The 24,624-nt window shown below is 43.1% G+C and overlaps 2 protein-coding genes across 4 annotated transcripts in view; both read left to right on the plus strand.

Moving 5' to 3' along the window:
• The first annotated feature begins 2,056 nt into the window (after nucleotides 1–2,056).
• Nucleotides 2,057–15,431, plus strand: LOC112221714 (proliferation-associated protein 2G4). Of its 2 annotated transcripts, XM_042303674.1 has the most exons (16): nucleotides 2,057–2,374; nucleotides 3,659–3,787; nucleotides 4,084–4,189; nucleotides 4,367–4,436; nucleotides 4,719–4,811; nucleotides 5,087–5,150; nucleotides 5,293–5,371; nucleotides 5,566–5,644; nucleotides 5,886–6,019; nucleotides 6,287–6,381; nucleotides 7,007–7,134; nucleotides 7,478–7,531; nucleotides 9,147–11,330; nucleotides 11,445–11,471; nucleotides 13,673–14,122; nucleotides 14,875–15,431. In XM_042303674.1, exons 1-13 carry the CDS (start codon nucleotides 2,287–2,289, stop codon nucleotides 9,225–9,227), a joined length of 1,200 nt encoding a protein of 399 aa, XP_042159608.1. In that variant the 5' UTR covers nucleotides 2,057–2,286; the 3' UTR covers nucleotides 9,228–11,330; nucleotides 11,445–11,471; nucleotides 13,673–14,122; nucleotides 14,875–15,431. The 2 variants fall into 2 exon arrangements, with proteins under 2 accessions (XP_042159608.1, XP_024239736.1); XM_024383968.2 differs by lacking the exon at nucleotides 14,875–15,431 and having other exon boundaries at nucleotides 13,673–14,712.
• Nucleotides 15,432–20,851: 5,420 nt separating this feature from the next.
• The window catches only part of LOC112221511 (extended synaptotagmin-1-like), a 27,825-nt gene continuing 24,052 nt past the window's right edge, over nucleotides 20,852–24,624 (plus strand). The window contains exons 1-2 of one of the 2 annotated variants that reach the window (XM_042303677.1): nucleotides 20,852–21,794; nucleotides 23,052–23,093. In XM_042303677.1, the coding sequence (XP_042159611.1) occupies nucleotides 21,435–21,794; nucleotides 23,052–23,093 (402 nt within the window). In that variant the 5' untranslated portion in view covers nucleotides 20,852–21,434. The remainder of the gene's footprint in view (nucleotides 21,795–23,051; nucleotides 23,094–24,624) is intronic. The other variant, XM_042303676.1, reaches the window with a different exon arrangement.

The raw sequence follows: 24,624 nt of genomic DNA on the forward strand, positions 1-24,624 counted from the left end.
ATCAAATACAAATCTTAGAATCAACTATTAAAAGACTACCAGAACCCACTGGATTCTCCAAATACATTGAATGGTCTACAGGACAAAATACAAACCCTCCAACCCAAAAAGGCCTGTGGGGTTGATGGTATGCTAAATGAAATGATAAAATATACAGACCACAAATTCCAACTGGCTATACTTAACTCTTTAATATCATCCTCAGCTCTGGCATATTCCCCAATATTTGGAACCAAGGACTCATCACCCTAATGCACAAAGTGGAGACAAATTTCACCTCAATAACTACCGTGGGTTATGCGTCAACAGCAACCTTGGTAAAATCCTCCGCAGTATCATTAACATCAGACTTGTACATTTCCTCAGTGAAAAGTAGGGACTGAGAAAATGTCAAATTTGCTTTTTACCAACCAAATTACCGTACGACAGACCACGTATTCACCCTGCACACCCTAATTGACAAACAAACAAACCAAAACAAAGGCAAAGTCTTCTCATGCTTTCGACTCCATTTGGCATGAGGGCAAATTGATGGAAAGTGGTGTTGGGGGAAAAATATACAACATTATAAAATCCATGTACACAAACAACAAGTGTGCGGTTAAAATTGCCAGAAAACACACACATTTCTTTTCACAGGGCCGCGAGGTGAGGCAGGGACGCAGCTTAAGCCCCACCCCCTTCAACATATATATATCAACGAATTGGCGAGGGCACTAGAACAGACTGCAGCACCCGGTCTCACCCTACTATAATCTGAAGTCAAATGTCTACTGTTTGCTGATGATCTGGTGCTTCCGTCCCCAACCAAAGAGGGCCTATAGCAGCATCTAGATCTTCTGCACAGATTCAGCCAGACCTGGGCCCTGACAGTACATCTCAGTAAGACAAAAATAATGGTGTTCCAAAAAAGGTCTAGTTGCCAGGACAACAAATACAAATTTCATTTAGACACCACTGCCCTAGAGCACACAAAAAAAACTATCTGCGATACAAGGCAAGAAGGGCCTTCTATGCCATCAAATTTGACATACCAATTAGAATCTGGCAAAAAAAAATACTTCAATCAGTTATAGAACCCATTGCCCTTTATGGTTGTGAGGTCTGGGGTCCGTCTGGGGTCCGCTCACCAACCAAGAACACCAAATTGAGACTCTGCATGCAGAATTCTGCAAAAATATCCTCTGTGTACAACGTAAAACACCAAATAATGTATGCAGAGCATAATTAGGCCGATACCCGCTAATTATCAAAATCTAGAAAAGAGACATTCAATTCGAAAGCCACCTAAAGTGATTCGCAAACCTTCCATAACAAATCCATCACCTATAGAATATTTACCTGGAGAAGAGCCCCCTATGCTAGCTGGTCCTGGGGCTCTGTTCACAAACACCAACAGACCCCACAGAGCCCCAGGACAGCAACACAATTAGACCCAACCAAATCGTAATAATTACTTGACACACAGAGTACACAGTGGCACACCTGGCCACTGTGCACTTCCTAACCTCCTGCCAAATGTATGACCATATTAGATACACATATTTCCCGCAGATTACACAGACCCACAAAGAATTCGTAAACAAATCCAATTTTGATAAACTCCCATATCTATTGGGTGAAATACCAGTGTGCCATCACAGCAGCAAAATATGTGACCTGCCACAAGAAAAGGGCAACCAGTAAAGAACAAACACCATTGTAAATACAACCTATATTTATGTTTATTTATTTCCCCTTTTGTACTTTAACTACTTGCACATCATTACAACACTATTTATAAATATACTATGACATTTGGAACTTTTGTGAGAGTAATGTTTACTTGTACATTTTTTTAAATTGTTGATTTCACTTTTGTTAATGATCTGTTTCACTTGCTTTGGCAATGTAAGCACACGTTTATCATGCCAATAAAGCCCTCCAATTGAACTGAACATTGACAGAGAGAGAAAAGCAAGTCGAGATGTGCATACACTATTTTCGATTAGTCATCATGCAGATAGGCAGATCATATAACACTGAAGAATGGTACCACCAGGCCAAACTCGAATGACTACTGAATAAGGCCTACATGTTCTGATCTTTTTTTTTGTATTCAATTCGGTGCTCAGCGTACACGCATTGCGTGGGACGTTGTCCGCTAGTAGGAGGGGTCTCAGGCGTTTTGGGCCTGGGCTACAACTGCGGAGGAGAGAGCAGACCAGGCAGCGTGGTCGAGTCTGTAGCTGAAACCCGCGGGGGAAAAAAAAAGTTACTTTGAGTGAGAAAAGAGAGACCGAAAATATGTCCGGAGACGACGATCCACAAGAGCAGACCATCGCGGATGATTTGGTCGTCACCAAGTACAAAATGGGCGCCGAGATTGCCAACCGTAAGCGAATATGAAGATGTTGATTTAGTAGACGATCGAGTTTAAACGTGACCGAGGTGCACTGGTTGTAGCAGAGTTGACTAGCTAGCATATTCATTATCACAATGCAGCCATGTGCTGTGTCGCTAGCTAGCGATAAATCAATGACTCGTCAGGGCTAGCATTTTGCCCGTGTCGTAGGGAAATCGTAGCCACGAGTTAGCATGTTATTGCTAGCTTATACTAAAGTTAGTCTATACATGCACTTATGTAACCGATAGTTAGCTAAAGTGGCTAAATGATGGTGGCTAACTGACATGCTGCTAGTGAGCTAACTAGCTAAGATTCAATGCACTGCCTGGGAAGTTGTCACTGCTGGTAAAAACTAACTGGTCGAAAAAACTGCCTTCTGAATAAGTTATGATCCAGTTACATCTACCTAGCTACTAATTGCAAAGTTTAGTCAGTTAATTGACAGAGTTATTTCAACTAGCTAGCTAGGTAGCACAGCTGTTAAACGCAAAGAGGTCGTTTTTTTCCCAGCTATCATCTCTTGCATGCTGTCAATCATCCTGAACTGGCACCTGCAGCAAGTTAATCGTTCTCTCAATAAACCTATGGGCTCTCATTGTAAATGTAACAGTCTTGCGTCCGTCCCTTTCCCCCCAACCTGGGCTTGAACTAGGGACCCTCTGCACACAATCTACAAGCATCGTTACCTATCGCGCCACAAAAGCCGCGGCCCTTTCAGAGCAACAGAAAGGACTTCAAGGTTCTCAGAGCGAGTGACGTCATCGCGCAACGCTAGCTAAGCTACCCATTTCACACCGGTTATATGTCGGCACTATTACCTTCAGCATCTGTCAGTTCAGTGGCAATGCATTGCCTCAGACCTGCAACACGTAACACAACTATAGCTAGCAGCTATGCAATAACGTTACTCCCTGTGCACCCACCTATAGCTATGATATACTCCCCATGCATCAACATTGAAGACCTGGAAGTGTGTTCCTTGGAATTTATGTAAATCCTGATGACCTCACATAATGCTCCTGGGAAGGGAACTTCATGTACTTTGCCTCAATGACAAGAATCATATATTTTCCTCATGGAATGCTTCGTAACAACCGGTGTAGACTACTAACAGAATAACTGTGAAATGCTATTCGACAAGCAGATTTAAAAGTGTGAATATCCACGGCCTTGCCTTATCAAGGTCTCCATCAGTCATCTTCCCTGATCCTAATACCAAATACTTGAAGCTTACTTACTTACTGTTCGGTCCTCGTGTCCTTTCCTATCCAGAGGCCCTGAAGGCTGTGGTGGAGGCAGCCAAGGCTGGTGAGACAGTTGTCAGCCTCTGTGCGAAGGGAGATGCCTTCATCATGGCTGAAACTGGAAAGGTCTTCAGGAAGGAGAAGGACCTGAAAAAAGGTATGGGCCTCGTCTCATTGGTTAATTAAATAATTTGCGTTGTCATGACTGAGTGAAGTCAAGTAGCTTTTCTAGAGTTTTGTAGTTTACTTTTTGACTGAAGAAAAGTTTAATCTCAAGTCTTATCCTCGCTTACTCATCCTTTCTCCTTGCCTCCTCAAAACGCCAGAGTGGAGAGAGGAGACAAGGAATCAAGGAAAACGCTTGATATTCTCTTGTTGTGTAGACAGTGCATGCAAAATGACTTGCTGACATTAGTCAATGTGATTAAATGTCTACTTTATTGCCTCCCTCAGGCATCGCTTTCCCAACCAGCGTGTCTGTCAACAACTGTGTGTGCCACTTCTCTCCGCTGAAGAGTGACCCTGAGATCGTACTGAAGGGCGGGGACCTCGTCAAAATGTAGGAACGTTGTATTGCATTGAACACTGTATGGAACTGTTAACGGCTGTATCTGTGCCTTTTTCCTGTATTGCTGGCCCTATTCAACTGTTGGGAGACTACCCCCTTCACATGTCAACGCACAGGCCAGTCTGATGGTCTTGAGTCACTGTGCCTCCTCTTGTGTTGCCTGTGCAGTGACCTGGGGGTGCACGTGGACGGCTTCATCTCCAACCTGGCTCACAGCTTTGTGGTGGGAGTGACCAAGGTAGTAGTACTTCAATCGTTGTTGACGTTAGTAAGAGTGCAGATGTCACGCAGAAATGCCAGCGTACGGATATTAACAGAGACGGACGCGCGGCACATCAGACTATTTTTTTATAGGCGTAGTGCAACAGTCACGTAACGTTAGGAAGAGGATTGGCGGAGGCCACCCTCCAGTGCAGTGAAACGCATCCGCATAACAGTAGATGGTTGTCTTACGTCCTGTGTAATCAGCTGCTCCGTTGCGTCACATTCACGTCCTGTTTTTTCCCCTTCTCTCCATCAGGATGCTCCGTTGACGGGGCGTAAGGCTGACGTGATCAAAGCGGCACACCTGTGTGCCGAGGCTGCCCTCAGACTGGTCAAGCCTGGAAACCAGGTGAGGTGCTGCGTCAGCGCTTTACTGAGTGGACAGTCAGGGGACTAGACTGGTCCCGGATCTGGTTGTGCTTTATCGCCATCTCCTATGGTTTGAGTTGGCTGAATAGCACAAACAGATCTGGGACCAGGCTAGTCAGGGACAGTGGCCCGGTTTGGAGAAAAAAAGAAGCTTAACAAACAAATCAAGTTGGTGTCATTGTGACGGTACTGTATTTCCAGCAGTGGATTCATAGCCGTTTTTAACATTTTAGGGTGTCTGTCTCTCTCGTTCAGAACTCGCAGGTCACAGAGGCCTGGAACAAGATCGCCAAGTCATTCAAATGCTCAGCCATTGAGGGTGAGTGAGTCCCCGCTTGCCATTTAAACCTAGTTGGCGCCTCACTGCCATATTCATACACAGTACATTCAATCCCTCACATCTTGTACAGGTAGCTTGCCAAATCACATACAGTGTTAATTCCAGTGTAACACTCTCTCAGGCATGCTGTCCCATCAGTTGAAGCAGCACGTTATTGACGGAGAGAAAACCATCATTCAGAACCCCACGGACCAGCAGAGGTGAATGGAAGACATGATCTGTTAGTCCCAGATCTCTGGCTTGTTTGGTATTACTTGTCTGACGCATGTCTCAAAGCTATGTTTCTCGTGTCTTTGTTGTGTCTGAAGCACCCGATGAATTACTAATAGTAGTTGCTCTTAGGGGGAAAATAAGGTTGAATTATTAATGGCCTTGTTGCTCTCTGTCTCTGTAGGAAGGACCATGAGAAGGCTGAATTTGAGGTGCATGAGGTGTACGCCGTGGATGTGCTCATCAGCACCGGAGAAGGCAAGGTGAGGGACAAACATTCCCTTGACGTTCTAGTCAACTTGTGCTCAATTTCCCTTTTGGTTTTTCTCATCTATGAAAGGATCACCTCCAAGAGCAGCAAAACAGCAAGGACACATGACCTTTTTTCTATGTGTTGGATGACTACTGTCCAACTCCTGTCGTCACTTTGAATGGGCTGTGAAAAATAAATAGAGCAATGAAAGGAGTTATTTTTAACATCCCATGTCTTCTACTCTACTCCAGGCAAAGGATGCAGGCCAGAGGACCACCATTTACAAGAGGGACCCAGACAAGCAGTACGGCCTGAAGATGAAGACGTCCAGGAGTTTCTTCAGCGAGGTGGAGAGACGCTTCGACGCCATGCCTTTCACTCTCAGGTAACACACGAGACGCACCGCGTCCTTTTAGTCAGAACCGGTTCAATGGGAAACGTGTCGGGCAAATGAGTTTCTAAGGATTTAAGACGATTTAAATCAATTGATTTAAGACATTGACCACAACCTGTCGCTGTCATTCAACTCAACTGATTACATTCAATTCGATTTAGGCTATTGGGCTTCCTCCAACTGATTCCCTTTTTTGTAATCAAAATTATAATTTTTTTGTGTCCCTTTTTGATATTACCTCTCTTTTTTTCCCCTCAGGGCGTTCGAGGATGAGGGTAAGGCTAGGCTAGGTGTGGTGGAGTGTGCCAAACATGAACTGCTGCAGCCCTTCAACGTTCTGCACGAGAAAGAAGGCAAGTTAAAAGACATAACCAGTCAGAGGCTATGAATGAACTTTTTTGTGTGAAATTTGTGCTCCCGCGATGGATCGCTAAAGGTGAATTGACGTGCAAAAAAATGTCATTCTTTGTAATCCATTCGTTCAAAGCAGTGTGCCACTTAAACGCGACAGTACAAAAATAGATACATAGTCCAGATCAAATCAAATTTTTAGTCACGTGCGCCGAATACGACAGGTATTCATTCACTTTACAGTGAAATGCTTACTTACAAGACCCTAACCAATAATGCTGTTTTTTATTTTTTATTTTTTTTTTACGGATAAGAAATAAAAATGAACTAGTAATTTAAGAGCAGCAGTAAAATAACAATAGCGAGACTATATACAGGGGGGCATCGGTTAGTTGAGGTAATATGTACACGTATGTAGAGTTTTATTAAAGTGACTGCATAGATGGTAACAACAGTGGCGGCGGTGTAAAAGAGGGGGGCAATGCATATAGTCTGTGTAGCCATTTTGATTAGGTGTTCGGAAGTCTTATGGGGTAGAAGCTGTTTAGAAGCCTCTTGGACCTGGACTTGGAGCGCTGGTACATATCATCCTATGTTTACTGACTCCTTACGTCTGTCTATGTCTAGGTGAGTTTGTGGCCCAGTTCAAGTTCACCGTGCTGCTGATGGCCAACGGACCCCTACGTATCACCGCAGAGCTGTATGATCAGGAGCTGTACAAGTCTGAACACGAGGTAGAGGACGCAGATCTCAAGGTAAAACAACCAACTGCGGTAGACCGATGGCCTACTGCTCTGGGGAGCTACACTGGGGCTTCATGAAGACAGTAGGTTTTTAGCATCTTTCTGCCAACAAACCGAGCACGGGCCACTTTCTCAGGTGTTCTTGGGCGTGAGCTGGGGTCGTGTTCTTGAAAATGGAACCAGTGTCATTTTACGCTGAGCAACATCAGCCTCTTGTTTACGCTCAGCTTTTGTAGAATGAGGCTAATTAATCTAATGTGGCATGTTAGCTGACTTGGTATTTTCACTAAGCTGAGATGGTTGCCTTGTTTTTTTCTCTCTCTCTCACAAACCTACCTATTTTTGTTTTTTTTAGGCCTTGCTCCAAAGCTCAGCGAGCCGCAAGACACAGAAGAAAAAGAAAAAGAAGGTAGGCTGCACGGTACACCGTACTGTGATGTAAACACATGTACCGTGCCTTCGGAAAGTATTCAGACCCCTTGACTATTTACACATTTTGTTACGTTACGTTAGCCTTATTCTAAAATGTTTTTTTCCCCCCTCAATCTACACACAATACCCCATAATGACAAAGCAAAAAGAGGTTTTAAAAAAAAAAAAAGGTATTCAGACCCTTTACTCAGTACTTTGTTGAAGCACCTTTGTCAGTAATTACAGCCTCGTCTTCTTGAGAATGACACTACAAGCTTGGCACACCTGTATTTGGGGAGTTTCTCCCATTCTTTTCTGCAGATCCTCTCAAGCTTTGTCAGGTTGGATGGGGAGCGTTGCTGCACAGATATTTTCAGGTCTCCAGAGATGTTCGATCAGGTTCAGGTCTGGTTTCTGGCTGAGCCATTCAAGGACATTCAGAGACTTGTCCCGAAGCTGTGTGCTTAGGGTCGTTGTCCTGTTGGAAGGTGAACCTTCGCCCCAGTCTGCGGTCCTGAGCGCTCTGGAGCAGGTTTTCATCAAGGATCTCTCTCTGTACTTTGCTCCGTTCATCATTCCCTCAGTCCTGACTAGTCTCCCTGTCCCTGCTGCTGAATAACATCCCCACAGCACGATGCTGCCACCACCTCGCTTCACCGTAGGGATGGTGCCAGGTTTCCTCCAGATGTGACACTTGGCAATCCGGGCAACGAGTTCAATCTTGGTTTCATCAGACCAGAGAATCTTGTTTCTCATGGTCTGAGAGTCTTTAGGTGCCTTTTGGCAAACTCCAAGTGGTTTCCATCTGGCCACTCTACCGTAAAGGCCTGATTGGTGGAGTGCTGCAGAGATGGTTGTCCTTCTGAAAGTTTTTCCCATCTCCACAGAGGAGCTCTGTCAGTGACTAATGGGTTCTTGGTCATCTCCCTGACCTAGGCCCTTCTCCCATGATTGTTTGGACGGGCGGCCAGCTCTAGGAGGAGCCTTGGTGGTTCCAAACTTCTTCCATTTAAGAATGGTGGAGGCCACTGGTCTTGGGGACCTTCATTGCTACAGAACATTTTTGGTACCCTTCCCCAGATTGGTACCTCGACACAATCCTGTCTCGGAGCTCTATAGACAATTCCTTCGACCTTGGGGCTTTGCTTTTTGCTCTGACATGCACTGTCAACTGTGGAACCTTAGACAGGTGTGTGTGCCTTTCCAAATCATGTCCAATCAATTTAATTTATCATAGGTGGACTTAGATCAAGTTATAGAAACCATTTTTGAGACTCAATTTTGAGTCTCATGGCAAAGGGTTTGAATACTTAAATAAATGATTTACATATGTTTTTAATACATTTGCAAAAATGTCTAAACTGTTTTCTCTTTGTCATTATGGGGTATTGTGTGTAGATTGCTGATTTAATCCATTTTAGAATGAGGCTGTAACGTAACAGAATGTGGGAAAAGTCAAGGGGTCTGAATACTTTCCGAAGGCACTGTAAATTCATCCAGGTCTCCCTTGGGAAAGACCCTAATGGGAGTTTAAATAAAAATACATGTTAATGTGACAACTACATTTTATGAGTCTTGCCTCAATTTCCAAGCAACCTATTTTTTGTCAAAAGGCTTCAAAGACCGTGGAAACTGAAACGGCACCAGGACATCCAGCGCCAGCGAAGGTCGAGGAGACCGAAGCTGCGAAATAAAACCTTCCAACACCCCCCCAACCCTGTCTTCGTCTCCAAGAATACTGACAGACAACTGACCAACCCAAAGAACAGACGTCAATAATCCCTCCATCCTACCCTCCTGTCTTGACATGCCTGCCTTGTGGCGTGGCCTAGCCTTCTGTGATGAAAACCTCCAAATGTAAATGATGTCAGACTACCGGGTGATGGTGTTGCTCACGCCTAAATTCAACTTCCTGTCACATCCCTTTTCAATATCAATGTCCTTGAGACAGCAGGGTTCTCCCCCAGAATAGTAAACACGTTCGGTGCATGACGCTGAAAGAGAGATATATTGAGTAGAACGAGGGCATTTCCCGGAGTAGATTCTGTGGGAGACACGTTTATACCATCCAGTCATTGAGCCTTGAACTGTAATTCTCTATAATGATGTATGAAGGCAAAGCACGACAGTGGAGGGTTTGAGATGACTGCACTGCATTGTGCCAATGATCGTTGTGTAAAGGAAACTTCTTGCTTATGACCTCAAACAAGGTTAATGTCTCTGAAGTGGATGTCGGTGTGTCCTATTAGGGAATTAAATGGGTAATAACTTAAACCCTGCATTAGTCTACATAACGCTGTTATAAACCGTCATGACCGCAAATGTTAACTGTCTACATTGTCACACAAACTTATTTACAGTGGATATTCAAACTTCCTAGCGGCATATTTATCTTACCCCCAGTTACAGTTTGTGACATAACTGTCAAGTCCGTTGCCGTGGATATATAGTCGATGGATTTTTAGAACAGGGAGTCGGATAAGTGGCTTGCTCTCACTGCACATACAGAAATTTGATATTCTTATACCCAGTAATGGAGGGTTCAGGTGTTCCCATTAAATGATTTGTTCTGTGTAGGACGCCATAATTAATTTCATACTTCTGGTACTACCACTGCCACAGCGCTCAATGAATTCCACCTATATTAATCAGTGTTTACATCAGTTTCCATAGCTGTTTAATACTTGATACTTTCTATTGTAAAACAAATCCCTGTTTCAGAGGCTATTTTTTGGAATAATCTAGACTAGAACCATTACAACGCCGGCATTAAATAGCAACGCCGTAATATTGAGTTTGGGTGGGGCAACTGACCAAAGGATTTACTAACCAACTGCTGCACCACTAGTTCTTGTTGGGCTTTTCATTCTGAATAGGTTATTCGAGGGAGAGATCCATCCTTGTGGAAATGTTTCTTTACTAGGTTGATGACTTTCTAAGTTTGTTCTCGTGAAAGAAATGTATCATCTCTTGCATTGTACATGTGTGTGGGTGTAATTCTTAAGTCCTTATTTGGGAAGTAAATAGGGGGTCGTTCTCGCAATACAATTAGGCATTTAGAAAGGCCTTTGAAATTGTCATGTCAGAATTACAACGCATCTCGGCGTCCGTATTTTGCGTACTTGACTGAAAAGTAAATGCCTCGTTAATTCTGTGAATAAGATCCATTGATCATCCCACTATAATCAGATAAGCCTTTTGAAATATGGCCATTCCTTGATAAACTAACTCGACAGTTATGACTGCTGACCCCTGCACTGGATGTGGAAACCATATATGCCTCGATCAGTAACGCAATAGAGGTATTGACAACTGTTAAAATAATGTACATGGTCGTTCTTTTTTTTGGATTTAGAAAGAGGGAGTTTTTTTCTTCATGGTTTGAAATAAACTTTAAAACAAAATATGTGGATGTGTTGTTTGTCTCAATATTGTCTTATGAATCTCCCCCATCTAAAATAATGTACAGAATAAATACTGTACATGTAATTACATGGCTTTCTACACAGCATAACATATATACCTCCGTAAAACAGACATTTTGTAATTATATACAAAAATAATGTCGATTGAGACAAGTCTTAGCACAGTTCAAAGCCATATATATTATTGATGAAAGATGCATCACAGATAGAAGCAGGATACAGGGGTTTGTTATACGAAGAAATCGTTGAAAAATCATTGTCTGCTTTTCCCAGAGTTCATGAGCGTCCAACAATGATGACGTAATCACAGTTTATAAATAAACAATCGAACAACTGTCACGGTCTTCTTGGAGACGGTGCCATCTTGTAGAGGTACACAGAGAACTGAATTTCAAGGGTTGTCTAGCGTCAAATACGAATCCAAAATAATCCTATCTAACTAAAAGCCATCCGACTAATCAACCTTTCTCTCCCCTTTCCTTACAGACACCCCTCCACAGCATGAGGGCCAAGGTGAGTCATTTCCCCTCTATAAACAATTGTAGTCCGCTTGTTGCAATGCTAGCTAAGAGTTAGCCAGCGAATACCTAACTTACTAACTAGTTCAGCCGTCTAACTAGTTGTAGGCACAATAACAAACTGCACATAATTTGGAAACTGCCTGCTAAGCCACATTGAATTATTTTCAATTGAATCATTAGCCATGGCTTTCTGAGCCAACTGAAATGGTTGTTGTTGCCAAAAGTTGAGTAACACAAATGACTTTTTTCAGTATGCTGTCTCAGTTTGTATGATGGCACTTTGAATATACTCCAGAATGTTATGAAGTGTGATCAGATGAATTGTAAAGTCCCTCTTTGCCATGCAAATGAACTGAATCCCCAATAAACATTTCCACTGCATTTCAGCCCTGCCACAAGGACCAGCTGACATGTCACTGATTCTTTCATTAACACAGGTGTGAGTGTTGACGAGGACAAGGCTGGAGATCACTCTGTCATGCTGATTGAGTACGACTAACCGACTGGAAGCTTCAAAGCGAGGGTGGTGCTTCGAATCACTGTTCTTCCTCTGTCAACCATGGTTACTTGCAAGGAAACACGTGCTGTCATCATTGCTTTGCACAAAAAGGGCTTCACAGGCAAGGATATTGCTGCCAGGAAGATTGCACCTGAGTCAACCATTTATCGGATCATCAAGAACTTCAAGGAGAGCGGTTCAATTGTTGTGAAGAAGGCTTCAGGGCGCCCAAGAAAATCCAGCAAGCGCCAGGACCGTCTCCTAAAGTTGATTCAGCTGCAGGATCGGGGCACCACCAGTACAGCGCTTGCTCAGGAATGGCAGCAGGCAGGTGTGAGTGCATCTGCACGCACAGTGAGGCGAAGACTTTTGGAGGATGGCCTGGTGTCAAGGGCAGCAAAGAAGCCACTTCTCTCCAGGAAAAACATCAGGGACAGACTGATATTCTGCAAAAGGTACAGGGATTGGACTGCTGAGGACTGGGGTAAAGTCATTTTCTCTGATGAATACCCTTTCCAATTGTTTGGGGCATCTGGAAAAAAGCTTGTCCGGAGAAGAGAAGGTGAGCGCTACCATCAGTCCTGTGTCATGCCAACAGTAAAGCATCCTGAGCCCGTTCATGTGTGGGGTTGCTTCTCAGCCAAGGGAGTGGGCTCACTCTCAATTTTGTCTAGGAACACAGCCATGAATAAAGAATGGTACCAACACATCCTCCAAGAGCAACTTCTCCCAACCATCCAGGAACAGTTTGGTGATGAACAATGCCTTTTCCAGCATGATGGAGCACCTTGCCATAAGGCAAAAATGATAACTAAGTGGCTCGGGGAACAAAACATCAATATTTTGGGTCCATGGCCAGGAAACTCCCCAGACCTTAATCCCATTGAGAACTTGTGGTCAATCCTCAAGAGGCGGTTGGACAAACAAAAACCCACAAATTCTGACAAACTCCAAGCATTGATTATGCAAGAATGGGCTGCCATCAGTCAGGATGTGGCCCAGAAATTAATTGACAGCATGCCAGGACGGATTGCAGAGGTCTTGAAAAAGGAGGGTCAACACTGCAAATATTGACTCAGCATCAACGTCATGTTGACACTTATGAAATGCTTGTAATTATACTTCAGTATTCTATAGTAACATTTGACAAAAATATCTAAAGACACAAGCAGCAAACTGGAAATTAATGTCATTCTCAACTTTTGGCCACGACTGTACATTAGCTACTTGAGGTTAGTGTTTTGCTGCATCAACACTTGCTAGGTTCCTATCTCTAGTCCCACTTAGCCAATGTGGCTAGCAACTTAACTGATGTTAGTTGTCAAACCATATAAATGTGTGTGTGTATATATATTCAAATTTTGATCAAGTTGATGAAATTAGCGTACTGGGAAGTTTATTTATTCTAAATGCATGGCTCTGTTATCATTACTGAAGCCAAGCATTGTACAATGCTTACAAATGTCAAACGGGCCCTTTCAGTTGATTGGTGGGTGTGCATGACTGCAATGTCTCCAATACACTAGAGCGAATGTTGACCATACTCAGTTTCAGTTTGCGTGGTAGCAATACTGTATTGATAGCAATTTGCTGTGTGTGACTATGCAACCATGCTTCTGAATTTACGAGTACAGGTTTTTTCGGCACTTGTGTATTGCCGTATCGCTAACATTGTCCCCTCTGTTCTCTTTCAGTGGAGAAAGAAGCGTATGCGCAGGCTGAAGCGCAAGAGGCGAAAGATGAGGCAGAGGTCAAAATAGATTGCCCCCTTACAAAACCATGTCTGTGACCTTTCTCATGGACACAACACGAGCACTTGGGAGATCCTTGGTCCCAAGTCTGGAACAAGACACAGGCCAATGAGATGCTATGAAGAGATGGTGCTATTGTTGGTCAACCACCTGCCTGGGAGATTTGATATGGGGACATTCTGTGTTCTTTACTCTTCTACGAAACCATCCCTACTCCATTGCATTTGTTGATATTTTCACAGTTTTTGATTTTAAAATTAAGTGGACTCAATATTGGTCTGAAACTGGGTCTAAAAATGTTAAGAGGCCATTATTTTTCATTATGTCCAATCAAGTTCAGTTGCAAAGATTTGTAACGCTAACCTGAGGGGTATCCTACGACGCAGGTTCAAGGTAACTTTGAACTCGGGATAGCCAGTCATACTGAAGTGGCTCACCTTTTAGCTTGGTCAATTTAGGGCAATGAATTCTTAAACTAACCTGCTCCAGGTCTTGCTAACTAATTGCCCAGAGTGATTGAACTGAGTGGAGGCCTAATCTAATTACCCTCTTGCAAAGACTTATCATTTGAGGAAGACTGATTAAATGTTTTATGACAGAATGCATGTGAAAATTAATGCAATGCAACACTGACTTACAAATATGGGGGATGCTTGTGCATAACGCTACGTTTTTGACTGCTTCAAAAGGTTGGCCGCTTTGATAGGCGTGACTGTTATCAAACATATTTAGCCAATGTGCCACTAACTAACTACATACTATAGCTAAGTGAAATATAAGCTAGCATAATCTAAGGCTGAGGTCGTTTGGATGTGCTGACAAATTCTCTAAAATGAGGTGGTTTACGGTACACAATAAACATTCCCTGGTGGCTATTCCTGCAGTCAGTAACCCAATTGCATGCTCCCTCAACTTGAGACATAAAGGATCAGGTGCTCACTAACAGGGATGTGCACAATTTGAGAAATAAACTTTTGTGGATATGGAGTGTTTCTGTGATCTTTTATTTGAGCTCATTAAACATGGGGCCAGCACATTACATGTGTTCTCTAGTTCTGGAGAGAATCTATGAAGATGTAGATAATTGTCAGGGTTGTCTAATTGTAATAAAAATTAAGCCTGTTTCTTTTGATGTCTGTCCTCAGATATGGAGAGCTGTGAAAGCCTGTCTGCAGATGAGGTCACTGAATGTCCCAAGAGACTGCTGGCACATCCTTGTATGTGTACTTATGTTAGCAAATGTTGTCTACAACAATACAGTTAAACGTCACAAATGATAGGTTACAAAGGTATTTCAACTGCAACAGGCCAATCCTTCTGCTAGGTGTGCAGGCTTTTGTTCCAGCCCAGCACTAACCTGATTCAATTGATCAAACTTAATGAGTTGTGTTATTTCTGGTCTGGAAAACAAGTCTTCTCACCCAGTAGATGAGGGAGTGTAGCAAGTTTGCCCACCTTTGGTATGGATATTCTTGTTCACCCCAAATGATGCTTTCGTATTAACAGCCGACTTACTAAGATGTATAATATTTACAAACAAGTTTGATTATTGGTACATTTTGAAATATGTTGATTCCTTCAATGTTGATTCACCGAAATGTTTAAACTTGTTTTTGTTAAACCTCAACATTCAAGATGAACCAGTGTCAGGGTTAATTTTTTATCACAGATCACAATTCTGCAATATAAAAGGTATGAAGGAGATCTGTTTCTAATTTGTCTGTGTTTCTGTGTTGCTTTCTCAAATGAACATGACCTTTTTGTCTAGTTGTGAGCTCCCCGATCTGCTTCGGTTATCTCTCGTCTCAGGATATCAGCCAAAGTGAACCCATTTTGCTGCTTATAATGTCATGCATCACCAATTCAGCCTTAGGCCTACGGTATGATGGCATTATTGGCCTAATGGGGATGTGCAATCAATGTGCCCCTTGCCATTATACGCCTGAAGCAGAGAATAGTTAAACTCACACCCTCATTTGCATATTGTTGAGCTAGCTATATGTTCTCCATTTAAAATTATACCAGTAGATAATGTATATGAGTGTAACCATAAGCCAGATTTTCTACATTATTTTTCTAACTATAAATTGTTTACTGCAAAACCAACCCTTGTATTCTAGGTACAATACTGTACATGAAAATACGGTGCTGACAATTTTTCAGGTAATTACATTTTTAAAGAATTTAAACAATGGGGCGTGGGGGAGAGTTGTAATTCTACCTTGTTTATTTGCTGAGAATTATTTTGGAATGCCGAGACAAAATCAAAAGGTCAATGGCATGGAGGAGGAGGATTGCAGAGATTTTGGTGTTGATGGTGGGCGAAGAGAGATTTGCACAACAATGTTTGCAAGTTAAAGTCACCATTTCCTTTACCCAAAGTACCCATTCATGTGCATGCAGACCTATGTATTTTACATGTAGGCCTATGTACTTTACATTAAGGCCTATGTATTTTATAGGAAGTGAGCTATAATCATCAATCTCATGACACAGGTATACTGAAAGAGCCATAAACTATAATATATGACAATCATAATGTTAAGGTACCATAATTCAATTGGTAGCATACAGTGCATTTGGAAAGTGCTCAGACCCCTTGACTTTTTCCACATTTTGTTACGTTACAGCCTTATTCTAAAATGGATTAAATACAATTTTTTCCTCATCAATCTACACACAATACTCCATAATGACAAAGCAAAAACAGGTGTTTAGAAATGTTTACAAATGTATAACTTGAAAAATAAATAAATATCTTATTTACGTAAGTAATAAACACTCTTTGCTATGAGACTCGAAATTGAGCACAGGTGCACCCTGTTTGCACGGATCATCCTTGAGATGTTTCTACAACTTCATTGGAGCCTACCTGTGGTAAATTCAATTGATTGGACATGATTTGGAAAGGCAAGCATCGGTCTATTTGAAGTCCTACAGTTGACAGTGCATGTCAGAGCAAAAACCAAGCCTTGGGGTTGAAGGAATTGTCTGTACAGCTCAGAGACAGGATTGTGACGAGGAACAGATCTGGGGAAGGTTACCAAAACATTTCTGCAGCATTGAAGGTACCCAAGAACACAGTGGCCTCCATCATTCTTAAATGGAAGAAGTGTGAAACCACCTAGGCTCTTCCTAGAGCTAGCCGCCCAGCCGAACTAAGCAATCGGGGGAGAAGGGCCTAGGTCAGGGAGGTGATCAAGAACCTAATGGTAAATCTGACAGAGCTACAGAGTTCCTCTGTGGAGATGGGAGAATCTTCCAGAAGGACAACCTTCTCCGCAGCACTCCACCAATCAGGCCTTTATGGTAGAGTGGCCAGATGGCAGCAACTCCTCAGTAAAAGGCACATGACAGCCCACTTGGAGTTTGCCAAAATGTACCTAAAGGACTCTCAGACCATGAGAAACAAGATTCTCTGGTCTGATGAAACCAATATTGAAATATTGAATGCCAAGTGTCATGTCTGGAGGAAACCAGGCACCATCCCTACAGTGAAGCATGGTGGTGGCAGCATCATGCTACAGGGATGTTTTTCAGCGGCAGGGACTGGGAGACTAGTCAGGATCGAGGGAAAGCTGAACGGAGCAAAGTACAGAGAGAATCTTGATGAAAACCTGCTCCAGAGCGATCAGGACTGCCGACTGGGGGGCAAAGGTTCACCTCCCAACAGGGCAACGACCCTAAGCACACAGCCAAGACAACGCAGGAGTGGCTTTTGGACAAGCATCTGAATGTCCTTGAGTGGCTCAGCCAGAGCCCAGACTTGAACCCGATCAAACATCTCTGGAGAGACCTGAAAATAGCTGTGCAGCAACACTCCCCATCCAACTTGACAGACCTCGAGAGGATCTGCAGAGAAGAATTGGAGAAACTACCCAAATACAGGTGACCAAGCTTGTAGCATCCTATGCAAGAAGACCTGAGTCTGTAATCGCTGCCAAAGGTGCTTCAACAAAATACAGAGTAAAGGGTCTGAAAACTTATGTAAATATGATTTTTATTTTATTTATTTTTATACATTTGCTAACATTTTTAAAACCTGTTTTTGCTTTGTCATTATGGGGTATTGTGTGTAAATTGACGAGGGGGAACAATGTAATACAGCCTTATTCTAAAATGTAACATAACAAAATGTGGAAAAAGTCAAAGGGTCTGAGCACAAGCAAACGTGCAAATCTCGAATTCACCCACCATTAACAGCAAAGTAATCTCTGCAATCCCTCCAAATGCCATTGGCCATATTATTTCCTCTCTGTATTCTAGCAAAACCACATCATATAGAACTGGAATACCAGACCCTGCGCTGATTGGCTTTCCACCATCTTTTTAGGTTGCTCTTGCCTGCAACTAATGATAGACGGATCTATGTTTCATGAACAGAAGATTTTCAAGCAAACATCCGCTCCTCATCGGATTGGTTAACGGAAGCGGTGGCCGCGTACAATTTGCATGAAGTAGAGCAAATCTGAACTTTTTCCTATAGCTCCGCTAGAATATCGCGCCGCGCACATTACCGCAAGCGGTATATTGCAGCGTGCGGTTTAGGCCGCCAACAGTGGCTCGCTTGTCGGCGTGCTGGCAGCGTGACGAGGTCAGAAGTGATGGAAACCCGAGTACGTAAGAAGCCTGCCAGTGAGATAGAATGTGAAGCCAACTGAAGCTGGTTAGCGTTAGAAAACCCTGAGTAGATCTAGCTAGTTTAGTAGGATACCACTCTCGTTATGTGGAGATGTGATACCCCTATACCAGTCTCGTCAATGAACTCTGCTCTCCAGAATGTGCGCCAATTCTTGCACATTAATTTTTTCATCGTGTGAATTGATTGCCCGTTGATTGATTTTTTTAATCAATTCCCCATTACATATACAACCAGTAGACCGAGTAAATGTACTTTTAATACTCATCATTTGGTTAGATCCATTTCTGCTAATGCATGAATTACAGTCATTTACCTTTCTCAGAGTAGAAACTTTGTTTGCAGAGTTCATAACCTGGCACACTTGTGAGACATAAGTTGTGGTTTATTTCATTACCATAATTTATGAGTTTTGTCGAATTTTAGTTTTATTGTCTTTTGTTTAGAGTGCTCCATGTGATTAATGAGCATGTGCATGGTTTCTCTGTCCTGATAATGTTGAGGGAGCACATGGCCTGAGCACAAGCCAACATACTAAATTGATACAATGTTGTTCTTCACTAGCAATAGCTCAAGTCAAGACAGATAGAACATGAGGTAGACAGGCTGAGTGGAGAGATGAATGTGATTGAAAGAACCTGAATTGTCATCAGGATATTTTCTACTGTTTTTATTTTGTTCGGCTTTAGGCCTTTGTGTATTTTACTTAGTTGACAATGGAAGTTATAAGTCTACTGTGGCATTGAACTATGGGCTATCTCTGATTTCCATGTGCTTTAGCAGCCAATGGATCACAGTGTATCAATGTGTCCATATGGCATATGCTTCAGTTGAATTTAGGTAGGATAAATTGAAATGGTAGGATAAATTGCAAGCCTCCCCAAACTTGAAACTTTATTATAACACCCATTCACAAAATTAGGACAAAACAGGAGGTCACTTGAAAAACAACGCCCCCCATCTATGCTGCATGCATAGATCGTCTTCTAACAGCTGCCACCTCACAGGGGCTGTGAGTTTGAGAAAAACCTATGACTGAAATGAAACTGTTCCACGAAAATGCGCATATAAGAATAATCACAACTGGCATTTGTATTAGAAATGGTAGGCTTTTGGTCTGAGATGAGAGTTTCATCCCAAATGGTACACTGTTCCCTTCACAGTGCACTATTGACCAGGACCTATAGGTCCCTAGTCAAAAGTAGTGCACTATATAGGGAATGGGGTGCCATTTGGGATGCATATTCAGAAAGGGAGACCTTAGCTGTGTTTAGTATGAAAAAAAACTGTGTGTTAAGTTCAATTAAACGGAAATGGTGCCGTTCTGAACGCCCAGTTGAAAAACAGGGAGGGACCGGGAAACACTCTCGGCGTGGCTGCTGCCCTTTAAATACATCACTCATCGCTTCAAGCCACGCCAACCAAACCGAGCAAATATACCTCAACGTCTGTTGAAGAATGTTGAATGTTTTGGGGATACGTTTGCTCTATTTGGTAGTTGTGGCTTGAAGCCACGAGTGACCTTTTTAAAGGGCCGCGGTACATTTGGAACCTACCACCCAACTCAGTTTTAGGCTATAGTGGGCTAGCCTAGAGATGTGCCTCAAGCCTGTAAGGAGAGAAATCAAAATACAGTATTATTAGATACTCATGTCTGGCCTATAAACGGCGCTCTATCTAAATACTCTAACTGCTCTGCAGTGACACTAAGTGGAGCTATCACAGCAACAGGCATGCAACTGTGACAACCAGTAGGCCTACATTAGTAGCTGGGTAGAAGTAGTTTCCCTGGATATGTCTCTTCTAAAGAAATGATAATTCTGTAGGGAAAAAACATGTTATTGTACATTTATAGCCCATTCATGTAGACTATTATTGTATTGTTGCCAACGGCAGGCTATATTCATTTTTCTATGATTTTAGGCCTTTATAAAATGTAGGCCTTCATTTTGTTATAAACTTAATGAGGCCTACTTGAATAAAAAATAAAAATAAAACCTCCAACCCAAAACATCAAAAACGCTGGAACAAACACAAACAGGTTATATACCCTGAAGGCAAAATGGTTTGATTTCTCTGATCTCTCTGGCACAGTGTTGTATTTACAGGATACCTGTTCCAATAGATGTCAGCCAAGGATACTTACCTGTCACATGGTGGTGGTGTGTAAACAAGGGATAGCCTTCCTTGGCTTTGAAAATGAGTATCCTATTTTGCAGGACATGTTCTAGCTTGGGATGGCTGTCTTGAGGTTGAAATAAAAATGAAAAATAGAAAACATAAACGCATAGGCTATACGTGTTTCCCCTTTACAAACGCATGTTGGACTATTAACAATGGGATAATAAATTACTAACAAACTGGTAGCATGCCGATAAAAAAAACAGAACATTCAACAGCCTACACTAGACTCCAAAACCCTAAGTGTGGAGACGTGCACTCACCAGTGCGTAAATAGGCACATTATATCAGGCAGGCGTCAAGAGATAACGGTTTGCTTGAGCGGTTGCCGTCGTTGGTTGCTTTATCAAGAACGTCGTCTAGCCTACTATCACATTTATTCATAAGCCTACTACCGTATGTATAGGCTTAGACTACTGCAAATAGATTCTCAGTCTGTTGGAAAGCTAGCTATGCGGATTTTTTTTTTGTGTGTGTGAAAACTGCAGCAGCGCAATAGCTTTTTTCTTGTAGGAGACGTCACTCATTGACTGGTTGGTGCGGGGGAGTCGGTGCGTTTCAACTATTCTCGGAACAAATACATTTTAGGGTGACTTTTTACTCTATTGGATTTGAGGAGGGCTTTCACTTAGAAAACACGCCCTCTCAAGCCTAACAAATATTAGAATCCACTTGCCCGTCCGTTTCTGCTTGTCAGTGCATACACGAAGAGAGGGTTTTGGCTGTTTAGGCTACCGATTCAAGAGGTATTTTAGACGAACATTTCGTGTCCATAGAGTAAACCACTGTCAATGGTTTGCAAGCTTAACCTAATTCGGATTTCGTTTAATTAGTAATTCACCAACAAGAAGGCACTGAACGCTGAACTGCATAGGTAGCTGTTCCATGGAGAAGGATTTTGCGACGCCATCTAGGGATGCAGGGCCGAGCATGGCCACAGGCTCGGGGGCTGCAGATTCCGCCTTGCCGGAAGAGAAGCAGCCACCCAAACCGCCCGGCCAACATGCGGTGTCCGTGTTGTGGTCCTTTGGAAAATGCCTGGCTACACTTTTGCCAGTTTACCTGGCAGGATACTTCGGGTTTAGTATCACCTTAGTTCTGTTCGGTCTGATGGTCTACATGGGATGGACACACAGTCGCAACGAGAAAGTGATGCGGCTGCGGTCTGCCATGTACGTATTGGAGAACGAGAGAGCATACGCCACTGCAAGGGCTTTTAGGAGTAAACGGGAATTACCCCCATGGGTAAGTGACAAACCTATACTGTATTGTGTATTCTCTATAGGCTCAGCCTGCTTCTGCAACTGCAGATTGCAGAACACATCTGCAGCCCACTATCTAGTCTGCATTCTGGTCATTTAAAGCCACAGTCTGCAATATAATATTTCCATTAATTGTAATGAATAAAATACACCCTTTGATTTAGAATAATACTGAATGACTTAGAAATGCTTTACATTAACTCGTCATAATCCAAAAAAACTAAGGCTCCGTTGATTACACTGTCAACATATGTCTACATCTGTAAACAAATGATCCAGAAACTGTCTGACACAGTTTGATCATGTTTATAAACATAACTGATGAGCAAACATGTCTCTCTCTCTGTCTCCGTCTCTTTCTCTCTCTCTCTCTCATACCATTTTATCTGCTGCTACTGTACTCTGTTCCTACCCACCTCACCTTCTTCATTCTGTAGTCCATCCAACCATAGCTATATTTGGACTTTCTTAATGTGCAGGGCCCGGGGGAACGAGTCCAAACTCTAAAATGCCACAGTCGCGGTGGAATTCAGAATGAACATTTAGTCCAACAAAGATGGCCACAGAGGCATGAGCGTATTTACATTTGGCACAGTTAGCCTCGTAGTGACTGTGAGTTACTCGCACGATGAGTCTCAGCATTTCAACAAGAGAGAGTTTCCATTCTGAGGTTTTGCCGTGCCACCCTAATTTTAGGCGTTTTTCTGTGTTATACCCCCACTTCCTGTTTCAGTTCCAAGGTTCCCTAGAACTTGAGGGTTGTGCTACAGCTCTCCTTTTAGATGACTCAGAGACATCAGTCAAGGGGGGGTGACTAGCTGGACCATATCAGGAAAGAGAACTTTTTTAAGTCATGGGACGATTTCAACATTCTTTAACAACCCCTCCCACAGGACACTCACACTATGGTTTGTGTCAACAGGATATCACAGGATATCGCTCTCTCTCTCACACACACACACATACACACTTGATCATGATCAGTGTGATCTTGTGAAGGTCTTGTGACTGTGGTTTTGCTTTGGAGGGAAGGTTTAGGGTCGGTCTGTGGTTCGTTGTCTTTTGCAACATGGGCGATGGGCCAAAAAGACACACATGTCTTGATTTTACTGTCTCAAGTCAATCTTTAGCCATTTCACGAGCTCCACACATTCCTACCCAGGTTACACTCTTCTGCTATATTGTTTAAAGGCAGTTCAAAGTTAAAATCTAACCAATCACATTCTCTCTTTCTCTGCAGGTCAACTTTCCGGACGTGGAGAAAGTTGAGTGGATGAACAAGGTATGTAGTGTACACACACACATGCACACGCACGTAGTCTTGTGGGGGCTAACCTTGTAGGGGGACACAATTCAGTCCCATTCAAAATCCTATTTTCCCTAACCCCTAAACCCTTACCCCAAGACACACACACACACACACACACACACACACACACACACACACACACATACACACACACACACACACCACTAGTTTTTTTCAGGTCTTTTCGGGTAGTAAAAATGTATTCCCATTCAAAATCCTATTTTCCCTAACTCTTAACCTAACCCTAACCTTAACCCAAAACCCCTCATGCTAAACCTAACCCCAACCCCTAACTTTAATCCCAAACCCTAAACCTAACCCTTAAGCCTAAAATATATCTTTAAACAAATTCAGGACATGAAAAAAAGTCAGGGCTTTTCAAATATATGTATTGTTTTCTTACCTCGTCAGGACACTGGTCGTGATAATATAGGAAAACATGTACACACACACACACACACACACACACACACACACACACACACACACACACACACACACACACACACACACACACACACACACACACACACACACACACACAGCCATTGTGCTGGTGTGGCGATGGAGGAGCTTTGTTGTGCCTGTCCATCGTTGCCCTGGGTTGCGGTGTGTGTCTACATTCTGCCTCTGGCAGCGCTGCACTCCCTCCATTAGTACCCATCATCCTCTAGTAAGAGTCAGAGGGGAGTGTAAAGGTTCCCCCCACACACACACACACACACACACACACACACACACACACACACACACACACACACACACTAAGCCCTCTGCAGCAGCCAGAGCAGCGAGCCTCGCTCCCATCTCCATCTCCGCTGAGTGCCAGCAGCAGCTTCAGCGAGGATGACGGTGATGTGATTATCAATAAACAAGGCTGCCCTTCTCACTGGGAGACATTAATGAAGTCTCTGTGACAAAGCACGTATTGTAGGGGAGTGATCTGCTCGGCTTATCGTTCACAAGCAACAACCAGGGCTGCTCCAGGCTAGCTGCCTGGCTGACACCCACCACGTGCTCTGACTGCGTCGGGGCTTCCTTCCCAACCTCTTTCTCTGCCTGGCAGGCTGCAACTACAGACCCTGGCCTGGTTCCCCATCGCACTTCTTCAGGACAGGAGATAAGATGGCACAGCCGAAACGTGATTCAATTAGAATTTGACCATTTCTAAAACAACAGATAGGATGACACAGGCCAGAATGTCATTATGTCTTTGTTAGGAATTTTATTCATTTACGTGCAGTTACAGTTCACAATCCCTTGGCTTAAATCCTGGATTAAATGAGGAGGATTTTCACCACACGATACCTCGTTGGTGAGGATAGTCTTTGAGCGTGTAGTCTCTCTTGACAGACTCTTAACATATTGAGTAGCTCAGTGGTCACTGGATTTGCTGGGTTCCGGGAGTAGTGAGCGAGCACACACCGTATCACTGAGTTCATGGCTGTGCCCCAAACGGCACCGTGCACCACATTTGACCAGGACCCATAGGGAGTAGGGTGCC

Source organism: Oncorhynchus tshawytscha, linkage group LG22 (assembly GCF_018296145.1).
Source record: "Oncorhynchus tshawytscha isolate Ot180627B linkage group LG22, Otsh_v2.0, whole genome shotgun sequence".
NCBI classification, from domain to species: Eukaryota; Metazoa; Chordata; class Actinopteri; order Salmoniformes; family Salmonidae; genus Oncorhynchus; species Oncorhynchus tshawytscha.